The sequence below is a fragment of the Monodon monoceros genome, unplaced genomic scaffold (genome assembly GCF_005190385.1).
Source record: "Monodon monoceros isolate NGI ecotype Baffin Bay Population unplaced genomic scaffold, NGI_Narwhal_1 Super_Scaffold_21, whole genome shotgun sequence".
NCBI lineage: Eukaryota > Metazoa > Chordata > Mammalia > Artiodactyla > Monodontidae > Monodon > Monodon monoceros.
Genome location: NW_021703778.1, coordinates 128,930,147 through 128,949,198, shown reverse-complemented (window position 1 = coordinate 128,949,198; position 19,052 = coordinate 128,930,147). Strand labels below are relative to the sequence as shown.

The 19,052-nt window shown below is 43.8% G+C and overlaps 1 protein-coding gene and 1 non-coding gene across 2 annotated transcripts; one reads left to right on the top strand and one right to left on the bottom strand.

The window, feature by feature from the left end:
• Positions 1–1,382: 1,382 nt before the first annotated feature.
• LGALS3 (galectin 3) lies at positions 1,383–18,120 on the bottom strand. The gene is made up of 6 exons (XM_029239233.1): positions 18,018–18,120; positions 11,172–11,193; positions 9,050–9,391; positions 7,494–7,582; positions 3,484–3,649; positions 1,383–1,683 (listed from the first exon to the last, which is right to left on the bottom strand). Exons 2-6 carry the CDS (start codon positions 11,187–11,189, stop codon positions 1,528–1,530), a joined length of 771 nt encoding a protein of 256 aa, XP_029095066.1. The 5' UTR covers positions 11,190–11,193; positions 18,018–18,120; the 3' UTR covers positions 1,383–1,527.
• On the top strand, positions 4,819–4,925 carry LOC114905462. The gene has a single exon (XR_003796286.1). It is a non-coding gene; the product is annotated as a U6 spliceosomal RNA (small nuclear RNA).
• Positions 18,121–19,052: the final 932 nt, after the last annotated feature.

Below are 19,052 nucleotides of genomic sequence, written 5' to 3'. Positions count from 1 at the left end.
TATAAACCAAATTCCCTTTTTTCTCCATAGCTTACTATGTTCTTCTGTTTAATCACTGGAGTAGAACAGTCAAGATCAGAATGTTAGAATAAGGAATTAACGTACTTTTTGAAATAAGACGTGATGTGCTGCTCACATCCCACTTTAGGACTGAAGGACTCATTTTTTTAGTTGCTATAACTGCTGCTAGCAGACAGTCCTTGGGAATCATCCCGTGTGAGAACTGTGTCAGGTGAAGAAAGCCACTTCACCCAAGATCAGACTGTTTCCTAAGATCAGACTGTGGCCTGTATTAACTGACTGAAGTGAAAATATGAAGGCATCCCCCTCTTGACAGCTCTAAAACATCATCCCAGCTCATAACCTCTATAGTGTAGGCTGAGGCATGGGTGCTCAACTTCTTACTCTGCCTAATTGTGTGCCTTCTCATCTCCACACCTGTTGAGAGAAAGGGCACTCCTTCATAAACCTCTTGCATTCTAATCTCTTTGCCTCCTGGGGGACCCAACCTGTGGCAACAAAATACTTGAGAAGATGGTATTGTAGAAACAATAATAGATCAAATAATATTTGGTCTCCTATAAAATGAGGTGATGGGAGCACACCCTGGTTTTGAAATTATATTAATCTTTGGCCTAGCTGGTAATGAGGAAGGGCAGAAAGGCATGGTTGAGAGTATTAACAATGGGAACTATAAACTTTTTCAAGCTGATTACATTTCTACTGATTACATTTCTAGCTGATTACATTTCTAATTAAAAACCTACTTTTTTTTCCCTCTACAAATCTGGAGATTTCATAAAACCAAAAGAACCCACGGGAAGATTGTCTGGATACCATTACTGATTTGAAAGCAGTGAAGTATAGTTTAGAGAGATGAAATAGTTAAAAGGAGTCCAGAGAAATATACCAGAATGCTAACAGTAATTGTCTATATGTAAAATTTTTCTTTCTGCTTTTCTCATTTCCTGAATATATTGTTTCCTGAAGTAAGAAAATAGAACGATTTCTTTGTAGCATCTGTTGGAAAGGTTAATTTGGGGGTAGTATTTACTCCTATTTACTTTTTTTTTTTTTTGGTCTTTATTGAATTTGTTACAATATTGCTTCTGTTTTATGTTTTTTGGCCATGAGGCATGTGGGATCTTAGCTCCCTGACCAGGGATGAACCTGCACTTCCTGCATTGGAAGGCGAAGTCTTAACCACTGCACTGCCAGGGAAGTCCCTCCTTTTTAAAAAATAGTTTAGCAAGTATTGAAAACTTTGGGAGACTCTGATGCAGTATTAAATTGCTACATATTTCTTTTTCCATTGAGTCCTTTTCCATTGAGTCCATTGCACATTATCAAGAATAAACTGCCCCAATTAAATGACATATAAAGACAGGTAAACTCTTTATTAAATGGATGATTTGCAAGAAGGACATTGATGAATAAAGGTAAAATTTTTCACTCATAGCGAACATGAAACTTTTAAATGTGTAAGGTTTACGTTCGATTTCATTTCTTTAAAAAGTATCTGCCCCTTTATATCATGGTGTGCGAAGCACTGGTGAGATTTATGTCACCAGAAATTCCCAGTTTGCTGATTTCCCCGAGATTTTTCACCCGATGATTGTACTGCAACAAGTGAGCATCATTGACTGCAACCTTGAAGTGGTCAGCTTCAACCAGGACTTGTATCTGAAATGGCACGTACACAAAACTGTTAGGAATGCCCATTCATCACAAAACCAGTGTGGCCTGAGCTCAGGATGTCTAGCATTTCACCTTTATGATCAATTGTAGAACTAATTAAAGTCAGAAAAAGTAACTTTACAGCAAAAATAAACTCCAACTTATTCAAGATTTAAACAAAACAAAATGATAAAATTTTTAGAAGGATATATAGTTGAAGCCACAGAGGAAAAGATTAATAATTTATCTACATAAAAACCTAAAGTTTTTGGATGGCCTCAAACACCTAAAAATAAAAATAAATGCTAAAATAGGAATCCTCTACTTAAGAGTGGCAAATGTTATGAAGATTGATAATAACCAGTTTGGGCCAAGAGTAGGGGAAACATACTCTCCCAGTAGTTAGAGGATGTGTTAATCCTTACATCCTTTTGGAAGCAGCACTTTGGCAATATCCTTATCTAAATTTTAAACATGTATATTCTTTGAGTAAAGTTATTCTAGGAAGCAAAGATTTATAAGGATAGCTATCACAGTATTTTAGTAAAATAAATAAAACTTTCCTGGTTTTATTTGTTTGGAATATTTCCATACTCCAAATTTTCATCAGTAGGGTACAGGCTGAATTATTACACATCTGAACAATGAAGTACTATTAGGTGGCAATGTTCTCATAAGGAAAGATGTCCACCAAATGTAGAATATGGTCCCTGTTAGACCCTGCCCTTGAGCTGGCGGTCTAGCTGTTTTTTTAAATTTATTTATTTATTTTTATATGTGGCTGTGTTGGGTCTTCGTTGCTACGCACAGGCTTTCTCTAGTTGCGGCGAGCGGGGGCTACTCTTTGTTGCAGTTCACGGGCTTCTCACTGTGGTGTCTTCTCTTGCTGCGGAGCACGGGCTCTAGGCCCACGGGCTTCAGTAGTTGTGGCTCATGGGCTCTAGAGCACAGGCTCAGTAGTTGTGGCGCACGGGCTTAGTTGCTCCGCGGCATGTGGGATCTTCCTAGGCCAGGGATCGAACCCGTGTCCCCTGCATTGGCAGGTGGATTCTCAACCACTGCGCCACCAGGGAAGCCCGGTCTAGCTGTTTTATAACCCACTCTATAGTCAACCCTTACCCGATACTGTGGACCTAATATTTGTTGAAGCAGTGCTTAAAAATAAAAAGTGTGTTGCTTGTCATAGAAAACACTGGAAAGTTACTCAAGTTGAAACCTTTGTGAGGATGGGGGAAGCGGTAAAGGATGGAGGACTTTTTAGTTAATTTTTAAAAATCTATAAATTTTTCTTTTCATAAAACAAGTATGTATTACTTTTAGAATTTAAAATTTTTACGTTTTTTAATTTTTTTTGACTACGCCACACGGCATGTGGGATCTTAGTTCCCCAACCAGGGATTGAACTCACGCCCCCTGCATTGGAAGCATGGAGTCTTAACCACTGGACCACCAGGGAAATCCAATATTTCGTTTTGATTGCCATGCTAACTATGTTGTTTTGAGGAATTAAGTCTCAGCCCAACTGTACCATAAAGACTCTCTACTTTTTTTATTAAAGAAGCTATTTTTCTCACTTCCAGAAAAGCTTAAACTCAGAAGGGTGGTAACGGGTGATGGTAAGGTGCCTGAATGGAGTTGGGGAGAGTGCCACTATTTCTGAGACCTGTCCCCTGGTATGGAGAGCAGATGTACTGGTTAGGTGTCCCAGGACAGCTGATGAAAATTCATTTCCAGTGCATTGTGGTTTAAGAGTGATTCCCCATGAGAAATATACATTATCAATATATAATAGTAGCAATAACTTACTTTGAAAGGTTTACCACTTTCAAATGGGAAAACCGTCTGTCTTTCTTCCTTCCCCCAGTTATTATTCAGCTTCGAATTGCAAACGATGACTTTCCTGTTGTCCTCATTGAAGCGTGGGTTAAAGTGGAAGGCAACATCATTTCCTGTCTTGAAATCTAAAGCAAGTCTGTTTTAAACCAAAGACCAGAGTTAGTAAAATTATTCAAGTTGTACATTTGTATCAAGTGAAGAACATAAAATTTTCTAAAGAGCAAATCATTTATAAAATACAGGAAAAACTTCTAAACAGAAAGCAAATAAACCAGAGAATGGGTTCAAACTGGAAAGTATACTGGGCCAAGTACAGTAGTTCCACTTTATGTGCAGAGGGTATGTTCTAAGACCCCAGTGGATGCCTGAAACCATGGATAGTACCGAACCAAATATCTATTTAGCTAGCTAGCTAGCTGGCTAGCTATCCACGCACACTTTTTTCCTATACATGTATACCTATGATAAAGTTTAATTTATAAATTAGGTACAGTAAGAGGTTAATAATAAAATAGAACAATTACAGCAATATACTGTTGTAAAAGTCATGTGAATGTTGTCTTTCAAAATATTGTACACATTTAATGCCTTTTCCATCTGAACTAAGCACTTATGCACTGGGGCTGTAACTTTTGCCGTTTGAGGTATGACAGGGAAGAAAAAAAAACTAGCATGAGTTTCTTTCCTTTCTCACAATTTCATGGACAGAAGATTTGTACTTACTATAGATCTTAGCAACCTCAGCATACAATTTTTTTCTTTCCATTAAGTCAAGAACCTTCCCTTTTTCACTTAAGAGGAGCCTTTTATAGCTTCTCTTTGGCATATATGAATTGCCAGCATCACTACTCTTGCTTTTGGGGTCATTATTAAGTAAAAAAAGGGTTACTTGGACACAAGCGCCAGGGTACCATGACAGCGGATCTGATAACTGAGAGCTACTAAGTGACTAACAGGCCAGACATTGCTGCACAAAGGCATGATTTCACGTACTGGGCAGGATGGGGCTGGACAGCGTGAGATTTCACCATGCTGCTCACAACGGTGGCAACTTAAAGCTTATCAATTGCTTATTTCTGGGAATCTCCATTTAATATTTTCAGACCGCGATTGACCCTTGGTAACTGAAATCGTGGAAAGCGAAACCTCAGATAAGGGGGGACTACTGTATTCGATGTACTACCACAGTATCTCAAAGTAAACAAGACAATATGTGTTGAGTTTTCTGGCCTCGTTGTCTTTGGTCATATCCTTCTATTCAGCTGTAATTCTCTTTTTACTCTCTACACATAAAACAGTCAAGGTGTGCTCGCTTCGGCAGCACATATACTAAAATTCGAACGATACAGAGAAGATTAGCATGGCCCCTGGGCAAGGAAGACACGCAAATTCATGAAGCGTTCTATTTTTTTTTCCCTGGTGGTGCAGTGGTTAAGAATCCGCCTGCCAATGCAGGGGACACGGGTTCGAGCCCTGGTCCGGGAAGATCCCACGTGCCGTGGAGCAACTAAGCCCGTGTGCCACAGCTACTGAGCCTGTGCTCTAGAGCCCACGTGCCACAACTATGGGTGCCTAGAGCCCGTGCTCCACAACAAGAGAAGCCACCGCAATGAGAAGCTCGTGCACCACAACTAGAGAAAGCCTGTGCGCAGCAACAAAGACCCAACGCAGCCAAAAATAAATAAAAATAAATTTTTTAAAAAAGAAAATTCAATTGAGTAAAATTTAAAAAAAAAAAGCAAGGTCCGCTTTCTAGACCTACTAACAATGATTCCTTGGGTATTTAATTCACCCAGTAACAGACACATACAACCACCAATGATTAAATTCACAGGGAAAGGACCAATATGGTCAAATGGCAATAAAATTTGTATTTGACTAAATATGCAATGCCTGTATTTTCTCAGCAGTGAAAAGGAAGATAATTGTCAACTCTACCGCCGTAAGGATTTTTTTCTTTCATGTAACTGCTCACATAGATTTTGCAGATCAAAGCAATACATTTCTCAGTTTACTACCACCTTAATCATTTCAACCAAAATTGGTTTTGACCTGCCACATTCTCAGTCGACATCTCTTTTGTTATTGGAACTAACCTTTTTAGTGCAACAGTCATAAATAAGGCAAAGATACCAGTGTGGTCCTGCGTGACAGCAGCTGCAGCAGGAGGAGAGCAGATATCACCAAATCGTGAGTGCTGTCTGCAGAGGATCAGGGCGCTGGGTCCTATGTTATTTTGGGAGGCAGGATGGATAAGGACACAGGCAGAGGATATATATGTTGTGTAACTTGCTGTGAGACAAGCTTTATTATGTAGGGAAGTATTGTGCTGAGAGAAGCTGTATAGGCTGTGTGGAAGGAAGAGCTGGCTTAGGGTAGTGACTAACACGTAGAACCAGAGGAGGCTGGCTGGAGGTGGAGTGAACTGGTTAGCTGAATGTAAAACGATCAGATCAGAATCTGAGTCCACCTCCTGGTAACAGAGGAGGTTGCTCCTGCCGATTCACGAGGATCAAGATGACAGGCACTCACAGGGGCTGTTTATAGATTCTTAAATAAACCTGTGTACACAGCTGGAACTTGTACCTTTTGTGTCCTGTCTATAAGACCCAGAAACATTAATTAATCTAGGAGCTTTAATAGTACTACTAACCTCAAGGACAGACATACTGAACAGCTTCAGGATAGCCCTAGCCTGCTTGTATTATCTATAAATATAACCAGTGGTGGTAACCAGAGCCAAGCATCCCAGGGCAGCCCGTAAATCAGCATGGATTTTCCTAAGTGAGCTCAAAGTCTTACCCGCCCCGAGCTCACCCCACCAGTACCAATGGCAGAGGCTGATTTACAAAGTCTTTAACTTGCAGAGTCTTTTCAGACTTTTTAAGTAAACAGTGTCTACTCAGAAGACTGGGGTTCCCCACCTTGTCCCTTATCATCTGTAGACCAGGCCGACACGTGGGAATCTGTGACTCTGCTGTTTCACCCGGTATGAAGACGGAAATGGCGGCCAAGCGCACAAATCTGAGTGCACCAAGACCTGCACAACTGCAGGGAGATTTGTACCACTATGAGGACAGAGAGGTATAATTGGTTTTTTTTTTTTTTGCGGTACGCGGGCCTCTCACTGTTGTGGCCTCTCCCGTTGCGGAGCACAGGCTCCGGACGCGCAGGCTCAGCGGCCATGGCTCACGGGCCCAGCCGCTCCGCGGCCTGTGGGATCCTCCGGGACCAGGGTTCGAACCCGTGTCCCTGCATTAGCAGGCAGACTCTCAACCACTGCGCCACCAGGGAAGCCCCGAGAGGTATAATACTTAAGCTCTCAGATCAACTAGGCATCTTTTTGTCTTTGACCCTAGTTTTTTTTTTATATATAGTTATTTATTTGGCTGCACCGGGTCTTAGTTGCGGCACGCGTGATCTTCGTTGCGACATGCAGGATCTTTCAGCCGTGGCATGTGGGATCTTTTTTAGTTGTAACCTGAGAACTCTTAGTTGAGGCATGTGGGATCTAGTTCCCTGACCAGGGATCAAACCCCAGCCCCCTGCATTGGGGGCATGGAGTCTTAGCCCCTGAACCACCATGGAAGTCCTTGACCCTAATTTTGTGTTTTAGACAATCTATGGCTCAGAGGTGGAGGGATGGCCAAACATTACATTACAAAGGCTCTACTTTCCTTTAATTCTAAGGCTTTCACTGCCTAGAAGAACCAACAGAATGGGTTTTCCTGCTCTTCCTCTTTGTCCTCACAAAGTAGAACTCTGTTTTATTCTGGTTCTGGGAGAAACACAAGATTTAGTGAGAGAAACCTTGTCTTCTTGGTGGGAATGCATATTGATTTATGGGGAAATCCCAAACTATGGTATAGCCAAGATTCTAAATGTGCAATTTTAAAAACTCTATCAAAATTCAAAACAGATCACCCTTTATTCCAAAAGCAATCAGTAAATATGTTAGACTTGCTGACTTTGCTCTTTACCTGTTTGCATCGGGCTTTACTGTGCCCAGGATTGTTATCAGCATGCGAGGCATGACTCCTCCGGAAAAAGGCAGGTCATAAGGCACATTCTGGGAATTAAAAAAAAAAAAAAATATATATATATATATATATCAATGAAGAGTCATGTTTTCTTGGCAAGAAAGAAAAAGATATCGCTAAAGTTCAACCACTTTTAATATGTGTGAATAACACATAACCCTACTTTAGCCATCTTTTCAGACTCTCAGGCCACCTTGCCCAGGGCCTGAAGAGAGAAGGCTCCCTACACAACTGCAGCTAATAATCGAGAATAAGGCCATCAGTTAATTGGTGCCAAGGCAGAACATGTTCCCTTTCGGAGCACTGTATCTCTCAGGACAAGGCCTATCCCAATCTATAACTCATCCACTTGACCTATTTTTTGGAAAGACCCTTGTCATATAACATTCTCTGTCAGGTTGTTCTGCTCCCTGTGGGCAGGCACTGTGGTACCTTCTGGGCTTCTGAGGCCCCCTATGTTCCACTCACACAAGGCCCTGAGGAGTGCTTCGAATGTGGCAGGTACTTGATATTTGTAGAATGGACACTTTCCAATTAATACCTTCCCCAGTTCATTTTACAAATATTTCTTGACCTTCTATGTTCAAGGCACTGTAAATATTCCCAATGCTCTGTCCTTGGCCTCTTCTCTTTTTCCTGTAAAATTGTTTCCCCCTGGGTTCGACCATCACCCAAGTCTTTTCTCTCTAGCACTGATCTGTCTGATCCGTACTAGTCCTGTGCTTCCTCCCGGAACTCAATAGTCCTGTGCTTTTGAACTCTTTCCTCATATCTGTATCTTTTCTGCCAACTACACTATTTGGAAGGGAAGGGTCTGTGTCCGAGATGTGGCTGGAGCCCCACAGAGTTTTATGCTTAGAATTCATTTATTGAAATGGGTTTTAATGTAAGTGAAAATTTAATCCTTAGATGACAAAATTATCTTTAGAAGGTTTTTAAAAACCCAATTACCGTGGTTCCCCCAAAGGTTCCCTCTATGAGCACGGGAAGGTTGTATAACTCTTTATTGCCCCATTTCCTCATTTGTGAAGTGGGGATAATAACTGTATCTTAGAGGGTGCTTATGGGGTTGAATGAGATCATCCATGTAGAAGCACACAGCTGGCACATGTTATATACTCAGTGTTTATTAATAATAATAACCAAAACTTCCCCCATTGCTATGATCTTAACTTGATTTATATTAAAGCTGCTTTACAGATGCCTTCAAAAGATGCATTAGCTTCTCTTTAACAGTACACATACTGAACTCAACATGAGCAACTATTTTTTCTATTGGACCAACATACACTGTGGCTGGTCCTTGCAAAGCAGCTCTAAGCAGTGAGTTTAAAGCTTCAGTTCTCCCAGAAGCCCTCTGCAGGTCAGTAGCCAGAGCCAGCTCCCAGCCACAGCACTACAAAGTGATGGCACCACCGCTCCAGACAATTGCTACGTGCTTCATTAGCTTTGTCCTGATCACAGTCAAGCATATGAAATGACTAACACCATCTTACCAGGGGTCCAGAGGGGATGCCATAAGGGCCAGCAGCAGGGTAGGCTCCAGGAGCACTTGGCTGTCCAGGAGGTGGGTAGACCCCAGGCCCAGGGTAGGCACCTGGTGCAGTTGGTCCAGGATAACCAGATGCAGTTGGGCCAGGGTAGGCCCCTGGAGGTGCCTGGCCTGGGTAACCCCCAGGAGGTCCCTGGCCAGGATAGGGGCCGGGTGGTACCTGGCCAGGGTAGGCCCCAGGATAGGATGCTCCCGGGTAGCCTCCTGCCCCAGCAGGCTGGTTTCCCCATGGACCAGGCCATCCTTGAGGGTTTGGGTTTCCAGACCCAGATACGGCATCATTAAGCTGGAAAGAAAGACATAAACAGTTACAGGATGAAAGACATTCACAACAACAGAATTTTCAGGAATATGTGACCTAAGAATTAGAGCGATATGGTGAAGATATGAAATTCATATCAATAAAATTTTCCCCACCTATTAGTTTTGAGTTCCTAAGACTAAAATTAGACTTTAGGATTATACATGCTTTATCACTCTATTCTTTTTTTTTTTTTTTTTATAAATTTATTTATTTTATTTATTTATTTTTGGCTGCGGTGGGTCTTTGTTGCGGTGCGCGGCTTCTCATTGCAGTGGCTTCTCTTGTTGTGGAGCACGGGCTCTAGGCACGTGGGCTTTAGGAGTTGTGACTCGTGGGCTCAGTAGCTGTGCTCGCGGGCTCTAGAGCGCAGGCTCAGTAGCTGTGGCGCACGGGCTTAGTTGCTCCGCGGCATGTGGGATCTTCCCGGGCCAGGGCTCGAACCCGTGTTCCCCGCACTGGCAGGCGGACTCTTAACCACTGCGCCACCAGGGAAGCCCTGTCACTCTATTCTTGCTTCCCATCATCTCAGATCATTAAGGGTTGCCTTTTCGTAATTTGCTAAAGTCAGGAGCTAGCCATCCTCTGTGTAAAAGCACATACTTTCTGACATGAGAAAAACAATCACGAAAATCAAGATGCATTTGGGCTGGAAAACCTCCACCAAGCTGGCGCTGGTTGCCTTGGCCTTCCCTTTGCTGGATGTCTACTGCACTTCAGGTGCACCAGGTTAGTCACCACTTAGTGGCATCCAGGCTAGTATCAGAGAAGCTGCCTTGTACACAGGGATGTGGAATCACAAGATTTGGTTTGAAATCCAGTGCCATCCTTCAAGAGCCCCAAACTCTTGGAGCCATCATGTCACTTGTACAGGACTTAGTGTCTTTGTCTGTGTAACAGGGATAATGATCTTATCTCATGTGATTGTTGTGAGGAACAGATGAGGCAGCATTTGGGACGGCTCTTTATAGACCGCAAGATGCTGTGCCAGTATTGGTTTGTGTCCTTTCTCTCCAGGAGGAGACTCTGCCTTCTCCCTCTCTGACATCTACAGTATTTAGCAGAGTGCTAGGTGGTACATGGAAGATACTCAGTAAAAACTTCTATGTTGATTGAATATGATCTGCCAGGATTGTCTGACCCTTTGGTGCATCAGGAACCCAACCCCAGACCTGGTATCGGGGCAGCAGAGTGAGGCTGTGAAGGGAGCCCATGGGGTCTGGGGGAGGGGGAGAGATAAACAGAGGGCTGGATGATGACGGAAAGTAAACCGGATTTAGAAAACAACTCAAGCTCATGGCTGTAGGTGGTGTGAGTCATTCTGTTAAGGAATTTGAGAATACATAAGCATGCTAATAGGAATTTATTTTGGCTGCTTCTTACTCCAGCATTTGGGAAAGGAGGAGTAGAGGGCACTGCAGGATTTAAAAAAAAAAAAAATCAGGATGCTCAGACTGTACCACACTGCCCTTTGTTCAGCTGGTTTCTCAGCTCCTGCCAGTGGAATCCACCCACTTCTGTCCTAGGCCTTGGGTAAAGGGGTTACTGTTGGTGAGGCCCAGGCCTCTCTCTTCCTGGCTTTCTTCCCAAATCTGTTGCTGGAAAAACAAGACTCCAGCTAACAAGCCCTCATTGGACGGGTGAGGCCAGAGGAAGCCAAGTGGTGGGAGAGTTAGGAAAACTTGAGTGGTTAAAAAAAAAAACAACCTTCAACCTACATGACTGTATACATATTAGGGTAGGAAAACAGACATAAAACACTTACCGAAAAACTGTCTGCCATTTTCCTGAAAGGAGAAACAAACAAACACAGGTTATTGATCCGAAAAGATTTCACTGGTTTCCGTATGAATTTAACATCACAAACAGCTCATTGTGCAGGTCTAGTCAGTGTACAGGCATTCTCCTAACACAAGCCAGTCTACTCCTCAAATATGCTGAAATCATTAGCGGGGAACCACAAAAATGTCTCATCAAAGGGCGGAGATGCACTCCACCTGGATCACCACGCCCTATTTAACTCATACCTTTAAACTCTAATCACACTAGCCTGTGGCCTGAATCCTGGGAGTACCAGGCGATCCAACGCAGGTGGGAGAGGGGGGAATAAAATGCTCTGCCCCTTTCCTAGGTAACAAATGTAAACAGTCCTGGGTTTTTGGTCCTCCTTCACCTTCCTTCCTGTGTTCTTTTTCTACCACCTCATAAAAAGTGTTCAGTGAATTAATCTCACCCACCTCCCCTCCGGTTCCCTCTAACAGCCTCACACCCTCCTCTGGGTTTTGGGAGGAAGCAGTTGGTTCTTCCTACTGAGATTTGAAAGACAATCCTTGCCTTCCCCACCCCACCCTCCAAGACCTAGTTGCTGCTGTTGATTTATTCCTTCATTTGTACACATTTATGCCTACTCTGGGCCAGGCACCGGGTGGCTCCTGTCTGGGTTTGAAGATGAAATCGACCAAGATGTATGGCCAAAGGGTCCAGAGGCCAGAAGGGGGTCACAAGTGATGGACGCTGTGAGCCAGACTGCATGCTGTGGGAAGTCACAACTCGAAAGATGACTTCTAACAGGGGAAGAGACAGTGTTGCTTGAGCTAAGCCTTGAAGGAAAGGTGAGACTTGTGATGTGAAGCAATAAAGAAGAAAGGCGGGCACAAGATGATTACCTTTTTTTTTTTTTTTTAAAGATACTTGTTATTTCAAATGAAATGTCTGGCAGTATAACAAACAACTAAGGTTAAAAAAAAAAGTCAGGGTTTCCCTGGTGGCGCAGTGGTTGAGAGTCCGCCTGACAATGCAGGGGACTCGGGTTCGTGACCCAGTCCGGGAAGATCCCACGTGCCGCGGAGCGGCTGGGCCTGTGAGCCATGGCCGCTGAGCCTGCGCGTCCGGAGCCTGTGCTCCGCAACGGGAGAGGCCACAACAGTGAGAGGCCCGCGTACCGCAAAAAAAAAAAAAAAAAAAGCAGACAATGTGGAGGAAAATATTTTTGGGTAGGATGCTACCAGAAAGGGTTGGCCTTGCCCACAGCTGCCTCAAAGGGTAGCCCCGAGACATCATTCTTGCTTCTCCGGCTCCTCCCCCTGTGCCAAGGGCCCATCCAAACAGGATGTTTTACACCTGCTCCCGCTGCTGGCGCTCTCTAGCGGTGAGAGGAGGAGAGTAGCTTTGGACTTCTCAGGCCTGGGTGAGTTTTCTCAGCTCAGGATCACTGGTGCTGTGGCCAAAATTACCTGGACTTGAACAATCAGAATCTCTTTTTCCTTAAGTCGCCTATTTGTGATAGTTACTCAATTATTAGTCTTAAAATAATTGAGTAAATGGTGGCTACTTGATAGGTCCTAAAAATGTAAAATATTAGATTTTATTGTTAAAAAAACCAAACAGGCAGACCTCCTCCTAGAACTTAATGTGTGCTTTATTTATACACCAGATATTTTATCCTACTCTGCTGTAGGATAAAATACTCTGTCTTTCTTTTTGCACATCTCTTTTAATCTGGGCATTCTCAAATATATTTGGAAACACTCAGGTTATCACTGTTATCACTGTGCCCATCTTCCAACGTGGAAACTGCTAGCAATTTGATTAGGAAGTCACGGTGACTCTCCCAGGGCTTATAGTCACTGTATTTAGTATATAGTATTTGACCTTTTAAAGCAAAAGTCAGGTGCTCTTCTGTGCTTCCTTCCCCAAAAGGCTACCACTACCTTGAAAACTGTGCTGCTACCCCAGAAAGAACTTAAGAGTTGTTAAAGACAAAGAAAGGACATTTCTTAAGTCAAGAAAATAAAGCTTCTCATTTTGGATGCCAGTAGGAAACAATCTTGAACTTCATAGTGGGCAGAAAGCTTAGTTCCTTTGATTACACAACTTCTTCTTCCACTCCTGGGCAATGTATCAAAGCCTCAGCAATAACATTGTAAGTGTTTTGACTTCTTTTAAATATCCCCATTGTGTTCAGGCTTATTCCCAACCTCACACCACTGACATTTCAGGTGGGATACTTAGTAGGGAAGGGCTGCCCCGTGCATTGCAGTATGTGCAGCAGGATCCCTGGCTTCAACACACAAGATGCCAGTAGCACCCCTCCCCCCCCATTGTGATAATGCAGAATGTCTTAAGACATTGCCAAATAACTCTGGGGGGAAGTGGGAAGAGGGCAAAATTGTGCCTGGTTTGAGAACCACTGGTGTAGGCTAATTAGCATATGTATCCTCACATAAATGTACCTATGCAGGTCAATAAAAAACAGAAAGGTAGTTTCAATTGTTAAAACTAGCTAACTCTGTTCCATTGGCCTCATAAAGTGTCTTATTAACATAAATCCAATTAAATTTAGATGTGTTTAAAGGCTGATCATAACCAGAAACTCACACAAAGACATTTACATTTCCAAAATGTAACATTTATTCTTTTCAAAGTTTCTGTTCAAGCATATTCAGTTTATTATCCAACTAGCCCAAAACAATTTAAGAAACAAAGCAGATTCCACTTTATTTCTACTGTGTTTCACGTGACACCAAGGATGACAGTTTGGATTGTGTTGTGACACATTAGACAAGCCCATTAGAATAATGACACCCTGCATTTATGTGGTGCTTTTCAGTTTACAAAGCACTTTCACATACCTTACCTATTTTGATTTTGATAATAATCTTATGAGATTGACAGGGAAAAATTAATATCCTCACTTTAAAGGTGAGGAAACTGAGTCTCAGAAAGGTAATGTGGTGACCCAAAGTCATTCTGTCATTGGCAGGCCAAGGACCAGGGTCCAAGCATCCTGACTCCTAATTCAGGCTGATTTTACACTAGTATAAAACCTCACACTTTGAAATTTTAAAGTATAGTCCTTCGAAAGTGTTAGTTACTTCATTTAGAAATTCATTCTCTGGCTTAAACATTCAGAACTGCATAAACATGCTGAAATTGCAAACAAATTAAAAAGAGATCATGGGGACTTCCCTGGTGGCACAGTGGTTGAGAATCCTCCTGCCAATGCAGGGGACATGGGTTCGAGCCCTGGTCCAGGAAGATCCCACATGCCGTGGAGCAGCTGAGCCTATGCGCTACCACAATGAGAAGCCCCGCCCATAGCAACGAAGACCCAATGCAGACAAAAATAAGTAAATAAAATGAATAAGTTAAAAAAAAATCATGTTTTTGTCAGAAAACTAGCTGGGTGACTCAGTGTGCAGTGATATTGAATACAAGGATGGCATTTTGCACAGTCACTTTGCTAATTATAACCACATTTAAACCGATAAAGCTTACTTTTCCAAAAATTGGGTATGCATTGTTTTGATTATGTCAACTCCCAACCATCAGATCTCTGATGAAACAGGTTCTAACCAATGTTCTTTTGAAATCAAGGTTAGCAACCTTAGAACTTAAAAACAAAAAAAGGAACCAAAAAAAGAATTAAAAAAACACACACACACACACACATCTATTTGGGTAAATATCTTCCCTACTTGCGTGGAAATTTTCTTTTTTCTTTCTGTCTTTCTTTTTTTTTTTTTTAAGAGGAGTAGCTTATAGAGACAATCAAATGTAAAATTAAAAAAATCTTCCCACTCCACAGGTACTATAGGTTTGCGAACTCTGGCATTCCCAGAATCAGAGAATTTTGAAAAGCCAGGATAGAAACACTACGTCAAAGACAAAAACATTTAAAAACTACATCAAAGACAAAAACGTTTAAAAACTACATCAAAGACAAAAACATTTAAAAACTACTACCTGAGTCTTCACATTTGGAAAAATCTACAGAAAGTAGTTCAGTATTGCTTTGGAATAAGGAATTTAAACATGAGTCAGAACGCAGGCCACTTTAATCGGTTGTTAATTGCAGCTCTGCCCTTCAATAAAGAGTAGCTATCCACTGTGCTAAGCTATTCTAGGCCCATGCAGCAATTAATTCAGGTGCCAGCGTTCCCAGGAGCACTTCTGAAATTTCTGCCCACAAAGGGCCCCAACTTTTATATGAGCTGTAAGGGAAGTAGATCACAAACGTATTTCCTCAGAACCCCAAGCACTGCCCACACTCCTCCCCAAAGAACACAGGACAGGCAGTCTATGTCCTGGTCTTACTGAAACACAGAACAGGCCTTGAGGAACGCCCACCTACCAAAGCCAAATTCAATGATGCTGGTTAGAATAAAGGAAACTGGTCCTTTACTAGGATTTCTTTTTCATCATTGCTCCTCAGCATCAAGGAAGGTAAAGTTACTTTGTGCCTCTCAGTTACTGATTTTTTTTTTCCCTATGGAAAAGCTGAACATCAGTCAAGAGAGAACACATGATACTTAGTCAGCAGCAAATTGGAATTACTTCCCTGGCAGGCTTACCACTCAGAATTTAATGAGAAGAACCCGTTCAGGCACCAGACACAAAATGTTAACTAGCTGTCCTCAGAGAAGCCTGTGTCCCAAACTATCACAGGAAAGAGAGGCTAAGTTTTAGATCAGTTACTATGAGTCTCAGGTATATGAAGTTTACAAGCCAACTGGTATTTAAGGTAACATAAGAGTCTCAAATTTTACTATATGAATAAATATCTCTATTACTGTTAAAATTTAGAGTCTGACTGATGAAGGTTCTAGGCAAACAGTATCTAAATCACAGGTGAGACCAATATTGGCTTTTGATCTCACTAGCAGTAAGTAAAAAGTCTTTATAAAGCACTTCTGCATATTTGTGGCATAGCAAAATGTCATTGATTAAGGACCCCTCAACAGAGTGAGATTTGCTATTCCATTTTTTTTAAAACTAGCTTTTGGACTTCCCTGGTGGCACAGTGGTTAAGAGTCCGCCTGTCAATGCAGAGGGCACGGGTTCGAGCCCTGGTCCGGGAAGATCACACATGCCACGAAGCAACTAAGCCCGTGCGCCACAACTACTGAGCCTGCGCTCTAGAGCCCGTGCTCCACAACAAAAGAAGCCACCGCAATGAGAAGCCCGCGCACCGCAACGAAGAGTAGCCCCCGCTCGCTGCAACTAGAGAAAGCCCGTGCACAGCAACGAAGACCCAACACAGCCAAAAATAAATAAATAAAATAAATAAATTTAAATAAATAAATAAAAATAAAAAAGTATTGGTGACTTACAAAAGAAAAGCATGTCTTAAAAAAACCCAAAAAACTAGCTTTTGGGGTCAATCTATCAAGGAATGCTCCTTCTTTTCTGCTTCTTATGTAACCGGGTGAGGCACCACGTAATATTTCTAAGCTCAAAACATTCAAGACCCATCATCAAACTTCTCCCAAGAATATGAAGTAAATGCTGATTCTAAGTATAACACCCACACATTATTAACTTAGGAAAGAGCTCCAATCTCCCATAGATCAAGGATGAGGCATAGCCATCAAAGGAATGAAAGACTCTCCTCTAGGGATTCAAAGTCAATGTCTGAAAAGGAGACTATTGTGGAACAATAAATTTTTATTATTAAACTTTAACTTTTATGGAAACAATTTCCTAGTATGAAAGATTAACTTGGGGCAAATGAGTCAGAATTTTGGAAGCTGGTGAAAATTTTCTCTCATGCTCTGTGCCAAGAGGTCAATTTTCATTGCTATCATTTTCTTCAGAACTAAATGAGCCTTTCTTCCATTCCCTTTCCAGAATCCTAGAAACAGACTGGGTCACTGAGGTCCAACTGTCCTCATTGTCCAGCAACCCAACTCCCAGGAGTCACTTTACAAATATTCCACGGTATCTGGAATAGGAATCGCTAAGGGGAGGGCATGAAGCCTAAGGCGTGGCCTCAAGCCCTGTGTCCCTGAGCTCTTACTCCTCAAAGCGCATGCATTTTCGTGCTTTGATTTGAGCAACTCACAATCCAGAATAAATGCTCAAACATGTTTGAAAAGCCTCCCCACCCCCGCCTCGGCTAGGCCTCTGCACCCTGGGACCAACATTCTGCCACACCCCACATATCCCTGGCACAGATGTGAGATCGTTAATGCCCAAATCTGGACAGGGATGAGTCACTGATTTGCAAAAACTGAGGGTGTACGGTCTTTGTCAAGCCGGGCACATGTCCACTCAGCCTTGGGGCAGCACCATTTTCTACGGGATCAGCATCCTGAGAGAGGCTGCAGCCCTTGACCCTGTTGGCCAGGTAGCAGGGCGCATTCCCATCCCACAGCAAGATCAAGTGGTCGACAGCCAAGTCAGGGGTCGTGGAGCCGCCCGACAGAGTCCGGGAGCAGTACCCTCTGTGGACTGGGGGCAGGAAGGCCTGCTTCCTCCCGCCCAGCTGGAGCGCGCGGCTGGGGTGATGCGCGCGCGCCCGCCGCTCACCGCCCGCGGCCCTGGGCGGCCGACGACGGGAGGGCGCGACGCCGGGGCTGAGCCTCCCAGTCGCCTCAGAGGGTAACACACCCGTCCGCCTCGAGTAAATGCAGGTGAGTCCTTGTAAGGCGTTGCTAACTTTCCCCGAGTCTCAGACTCCACTCTCCCTTCTCGGCGACCCCCTCCCGCGGGCCTCCGGGAAGTCAAGCCCCGGCCGCGCACCGAGCAGCGCCCGGGCGCCCTCGCCCTGACAGGCTCAGCCGCCAGCAAGCCCGTGTGCGCCCCAGTCCCGGCGCCCCGCGCCACTCACCCGACGCCTCGGCACTAGCTCGCGTGCTGCGGGGGTGGCTTCGGCAGAGGTGCTGTCGTCCTGGCTGGGCGGCGGCCGGCTCTGCGCCTCAAATACGCCGGGCCAGGCCCGCCTTTCCCGGGGCGGGGCCGCCACCCCTGCCACCCACGGCCTCGCTCTGCGGACCAGGCGGGGCGAGTCCCCGGCCTCGCTGGACACCCGGGCGCCCAGGCGCCGCGGTTCCAGGGCGCAGAGGAGACGCCTGACTCGGAACAGCGGCGGGTGGGACCCTGACCCGAGGCCTCCATCCCCGCAGCGTCCAGTCGGTCCCCTCCGCAGCCGCTGGAGATCGGGGTTCACCGCCCTCTCACCAGATTCACCTGCTAACTCCTCAGACCAAGATAGGGAGAGTCTGCGAAGCTTTTTGTGTGTGCTTCTTTGGGGAGTTTTGCTTGCTTACTTGCTTTAACCGTGTTTACTCTTTTTCTGCCTGAATCTCAGGCACTCTCAGCCCTTCTGCATTTACTTTACCTAAATCCCTTCTCAGCATCAAAGCCTTCGCACAGTGACTTGGGTCACAGTTTCCTGAGATGCTAGGTGAGACGCTCCATGTTCCTGGCCTTGCTTTCAGTCCCTTTATGAACTGTGACGTGGGTCCACACCTCAGACTAGGAGCCCTAAATTGTTTTGCTGTTTGCTCCCCACTGCATCCTTAGCATCTACCCTGTGTTTGGTAAATATTTGTTTAATGAATGAATGATTGAAATGGTGAATCACTTCCTATTGGGAAGAGTCCTGATAAAGGAGGGAAGAATTAAATAAAATAAAGCTATGGCTCCAAAAAGGTTGTTACAACAAGTAGTGATGCTTCCAAGAGAAATGGTATTTGTTTGGTAGCATTTAGCTGGGTAGTAGCTGAGTGAAATGGCTAAGGATGTCAAAGATGAATTTCTTTTTAAGTTTAGACTCACAAAAATTAACTCGACTCACAGACATCGAAAACAAATTTATGGTTACCAACGGGGAAAGTGAGGGGGGGATAAATAGGAATTTGGG

Coding starts and splice junctions, on each gene's coding strand:
- LGALS3 (XM_029239233.1), bottom strand. Junction 7,583..9,049: donor GCATCCCCTCTGGACCCCTG/GTAAGATGGTGT, acceptor TTTAATTCCCAG/AATGTGCCTTATGACCTGCC. Junction 1,684..3,483: donor AAAGTGGTAAACCTTTCAAA/GTAAGTTATTGC, acceptor GTGCCATTTCAG/ATACAAGTCCTGGTTGAAGC.